We start from the raw sequence: 5,000 nt of genomic DNA on the forward strand, positions 1-5,000 counted from the left end.
AAATTTTCCTGTGGAGCAAGTTCATGACTCTTGCCACCTAGCCAATCTGTCTGACAGTCCGGAGTCGTTGGCAACACTACCGAGGTATATAAAACTCGCCACGAATTCTGGTTCTTGGTCTCTTGGCGTCACCTGGCTGCTGAATGCATCGAGCCCCCACTATGGCCTCTAGAGATTTGGATAAAATGGCAGCTCCATCAGGAAAGTCAAGATCAGTGACTTTGATATTGCCTAGTGTTTCTCTACATTGCTTTTGGATGACAACTTTACCCACTATCCAGTCCATGCAAGAGTTGAAAATCGTCAAAGCAAGGGCACAAACCTGCCTAAAGAAGCTTGACATGCCCCCACCGCGCTTTACCACACTTTCAGTACCAGGTTATGGGTCTGCTATTAATCTAATAATCTTTGTCAGAATTCCCCTTAGTCTCAGGAGCTCACAGAGTGATTCACAATGACTGAGTCAAATGCTTTCTTGAAGTCAGTGTAAGGGTCGGGCAGCCCGCGTCCAAACTAACAATGTTGCTCTACAGTGACTTGAAGCGGAAGGATAAAGTCTCTTGTGGATTTGCAAGGATTGAACCGGGATGATTCCAGTCTCTGGTGACTCAGTGGGTGGCCTCTGATGTATCTCAGAAGGATGAGTGGAGGCCCTTCCTTGCCTGGAGTGTTGCGCAGGGAAATCTTTAGGTGAATGCCGCAGTCTCAGCAATCCCCTATCCCTTCCGGAGAGAGGTAACCACGCCCATCAACAGATCAAGGGAAATGGTACCGGACTGCTGGATAGCAATCAGGATATTATGCAATCCAAGAACCATGGGTTTGCCGCCAGACCTTAGTAGTTTAGTGGCGAAGCTGAGAATACCCGCTGTCTTACCACCCTTCGGTTTAGACATTGCCTTCAGTGACAGGGGAATCAGGTACTGGGGTCACGACGCCACGTGCGTCTATGCTAACTAACAATTGGTAGTTCATCATCATTATCATCATTGTATTTATTATCATGACAAGCACCGCGAGCTTTTACCTCCCCTGTTTGTTCCCCTCTGTTCTTATCATCCTTCGTTATTCCCCTTTCCTTGCGCAGGAGACGATCGTCGCCCGCAGGATCCTCCACAAGCTGGACGAGATTGTCCTGCCAAGCGTCAAGAGGAACGCAAACGTAAGTTGTATCCGCGCCTTGGCATTCGAGAAATCTATGGACTAAGCGGTGTCCCTAAAGCAGAGGATCTTGACCTGGGGTACCTGTCCTGGGGTACCTCCCCTGGGGTACCTCCCCTGGGGTACCTGTATCACTCTATAGCTATCTTGCTCCATAGAGTAGATCAAATTGTTGAACAGGATTTTTTCATTAATCAGCTTCTTTCCTTTTAGTTTATTTATTAGGGGAACGGAAAAAAAATGATGAGACCCCAAGGGGTAAAGGCACTAAATGAGATTAATTAAGAACTCCTGGCCTAAAGCATTTGTTACAATTTTTTGTGAATATTACTGAAGCTCTGTGTATTGTTCTCTCTCTCCTATCAATTTTTGTTATTGTTCCTTTGTTGTTATTTTCTTCTCTTCGTGATGATGTTCTCTCCCTTTCCTACTTCAGTTTTCGTTCTTTTCTATCTTTCGTCGTCTCGTTATTTAATTTTTGTGATACTTTCTTCCTTTCTTTTTTCGTCCAGTTTTCCTTTCCTCCTCTCTATCAGATCGTGAAGGACTTCGCGGACCGTCTGCAGGAGTCCTTCGCGAGCCATGGGGTCCTCTACGGCGCGACGGTCATGCACGGCGGGAGCGCCTACGAGAGCCTCTGCGTCAAGAAGGACACCGACTTCGACATCACGGTCGTCCTCGGGGAGCCCTACGTCGCCAAGAACTTTGAGGTAGATCAACGAAGACGTTCATATAGGACAGACAGATAGAGATGTGAGCGCTTGAGTCTTTGTCTTTTATAATCGATATGCCTCACATCCCAACGTTGATTCGGGCAAATGCCAAAAAAGCATTTTACATGTAAAATGCCTAGGGAAGGAATGGGGGAATTATCTTATACTTAACATTAAAATATCGTAGTAATATTTTAGGACATTTACTTTTAAAATATCTTACACCTCAAGAATTTAGGGTCACATCAGATATGAAAGCCTACAATTTGCATATAAAGTATTCATCATTGTTACACTTTAGAAGAACGTTGGGGAAAATATCTAGATCTATATTTAAAGATTCTTACATTATGATATTAAATAATTATTCAGCGTACACCTAAAAAGATTAATATCTTGAACAATCCCATACTTCTTGCACTACATCCGTTTTTTTTTCATACAGATTGATTTTATTCCATTTGCCTCTATACCAAACCAAATGTTTGATCAGTGAATGTGCTAATCTCTTCTGCACTGATCACAGTTGTTGCGAGACCAGAGCGGTTTCTTCGCGCTGAAGTGGCGATACAACAACCCCTTGATGTCAGACGAGGCTGACTTCCTCAACGCCAAGGCTCTTCAGGAACTCTTGTTCAAATCGTAAGTGGCTTAAGACCTCTTTCTTTGGCGGTTTTTATGGTACTGGAAGTATATGGTATTTTTGACCGTTTATTGTAAGTATATGATGTGTTTTATGGTATATGCATTTCTGTTATAAGAAAAAGAACAGAGAAAATGATTACTTAAACTGATACTCCAAGTCTTGACTTAAATACAAAGACGGCAACGATTTCCAAATATCTTGAAACCCAGTTTACAGAAGTACTAGAAGAACTAGAAGAGACAACCAGTTCCTTTTCATGAACATCACTCCAAAATCATTAGCTTATTACAAGTACACATGAACAGAAGCCATCCGTAGTTAATCGATATGAGGCCTCGTGCGCCAAACAATCGTAACCCGAAATTCGTAGTTTTGAGTAAACCGCGATCAAAGTTGAACACTGATAACACACATAGAATTGGTACGAATATGTAAGTATTATACATGAAATTAAAGGTCTTGTATAGTTTTGTTCAGTTAAATAGGTTTTGAAAGTGAATAAGAATATATCCGGTTAATTAACAGTATGAGTAATTTAAATAATATTTTAAAATAAATCTTAGTTATTATTTTAAGAGTACTTGTTTTAAATAGAAATATGCAAAGGTTTCATAATGATAGGTGTAAAAGTAAATTTATATAAATATTTATCGAGCGAAAATTAAATATTTTTTTCTAAAAAGTTTCTGGGCTAGAGTGTCGCGAGCGAGAGCATTAGCGTGGCTGTGATTGGCTGAGGCGCGGCGTGGGTGTGACGTCACAGCCGTACGCGCCGCTGATTAGGTTATGCACGTCAGGCAGGAACAGCTGGCCTGGGGACGTTACTATTCTTTGGCTGAGAATCGCGCGGGGTATCTCGCTACATTTTCGTGCACTTTTTCGCTCGACTTCCCACCGTGTTTTAGGTATATAGAAGGTCGGATTTTGCTTGGCCGACTTCACCATGATTTTTACACCCCTCTATTCCATGATGCTGCCTTTATCTCAAAACCTCAAAATTCAGGGTTACGATTGTTTGGCGCACGGGTCCTCATATGATACTTAAACGTATTAGATCTGATAGCGACAAGGAACAGATCCATCACCCGAGTGGTTCTACTTCGTCCTGCCCCGTTTCAGACTGGGAACGTGCGTGTCGGAGGTCCGTCTGGCCGGCATGTCTGTGTCCTGGAGGCCGCAGCTTCTGGCTCTTCTGGTGGAAATCACGACCCAGTGGGGCGTCATTTCCATTGACCTTGTTCCTGTTATCGCTGGTCGGTAGAGCAGAGTGCGAGCTGTGGCAACTAAAAGGTGACAGAGATGTATTTATATCACTTGAAGTTGGTTCCTTTGTGTGTGCTTACAAATCCCCCTTTCTTCATTTCCCGTCAGCTCGGTCTTGGGGTCATTGCCAGGACCTCGTGGCGCTACGCAGTCTGCCAACGACTCTCCGGGAGCACGTGGACACCCTCGTCCAAAACTGCTCGCCCGTTCTGTTCTTCAGCCCCGCGGCGCCGGGGAACCACAGCAACGGCCACCGTCTCTGCAACATCGCCTTTGGAATGCTCGAAAAGAACTTCTTGCGATCTAACCGTAAGAGCACATAAGGTCTGACACACACACCTATGGCATGACCGCAGATGCATATGATTTCTCCCGCTGCCTCACTCCCTTCCTTCCTTCCTCAGCCGAGGTGCGCGACATGGTGCGTCTGCTGAAGTTCCTTTCGGAGCGCCAGGGATGGAAGGACCTCGGCCTCAAGTCCTTCCACATGAAGCGAATGGCCGTCAAGAACTGCGATGAACTGAAGAACAAAACGCTCTGTAAGTAACCGGAGAATTTCCCGGGAAGTTTGCCTCTTTCAGATCCTAGTCAGTGGCCGTTGGGCGTCAGCGGAGGGGGTCGTACCAGGGGGTCCACGGCCACCGACAGCGGGGAGGTTATCTTCCTGGTACCCAGAGAGTTGAGGGAGCACTCACTTCACAGGAGCTCTCAACGTTACACACACACACACACACACACACACACACACACACACAACAAAAACACGCACACACTCACACACACACACACACACACACACACACAACAACACACTCATATATATATATATATATATATTTGGGTTGTGTGTGTGTGGTGTGTGTGTGTGTGGGTTGTGTGGTGTGTGTGTGTGTGTTGTGTGTATATATATATATATTAAAAATATATATTAATATATATATATGTATATATATATATACTAAAATATATATATATATATATTTATAATATAAAAAATATATATATATATGATGTCTACATATGCGTGCTGAATGAATTTATTTATCAGTTTTTTTTTTCATCCGTTCATCTACCAGTTATATTAGTAAGCGCGCTGTAACAGCTGCTTCTCGTTCCCTCCGCCCCGCAGGGCACGGCTCCAAGGTCCTCCTGCTGAAGATGGCCTCCGAGCTGCAGGGCGCCGCCATTGACGGTTTCTTCGTGAGGAACCAGCAGAT

General features: G+C 44.2%; 1 protein-coding gene across 1 annotated transcript in view; it reads left to right on the top strand.

The window, feature by feature from the left end:
- The window catches only part of LOC122243624 (uncharacterized), a 6,357-nt gene that overhangs the window by 818 nt on the left and 539 nt on the right, over nt 1–5,000 (top strand). Inside the window, exons 2-8 of the mRNA XM_086533962.1 lie at nt 1,088–1,162; nt 1,698–1,871; nt 2,401–2,516; nt 3,640–3,773; nt 3,892–4,092; nt 4,188–4,322; nt 4,913–5,000. The exon at nt 4,913–5,000 is cut by the window's right edge and continues 539 nt beyond it. Of these exons, the coding sequence (XP_086390088.1) occupies nt 1,088–1,162; nt 1,698–1,871; nt 2,401–2,516; nt 3,640–3,773; nt 3,892–4,092; nt 4,188–4,322; nt 4,913–5,000 (923 nt within the window). The remainder of the gene's footprint in view (nt 1–1,087; nt 1,163–1,697; nt 1,872–2,400; nt 2,517–3,639; nt 3,774–3,891; nt 4,093–4,187; nt 4,323–4,912) is intronic.

Source organism: Penaeus japonicus, unplaced genomic scaffold (assembly GCF_977035675.1).
Source record: "Penaeus japonicus unplaced genomic scaffold, GWHDUDI00000001_assembly GWHDUDI00000040, whole genome shotgun sequence".
Lineage (NCBI taxonomy): Eukaryota > Metazoa > Arthropoda > Malacostraca > Decapoda > Penaeidae > Penaeus > Penaeus japonicus.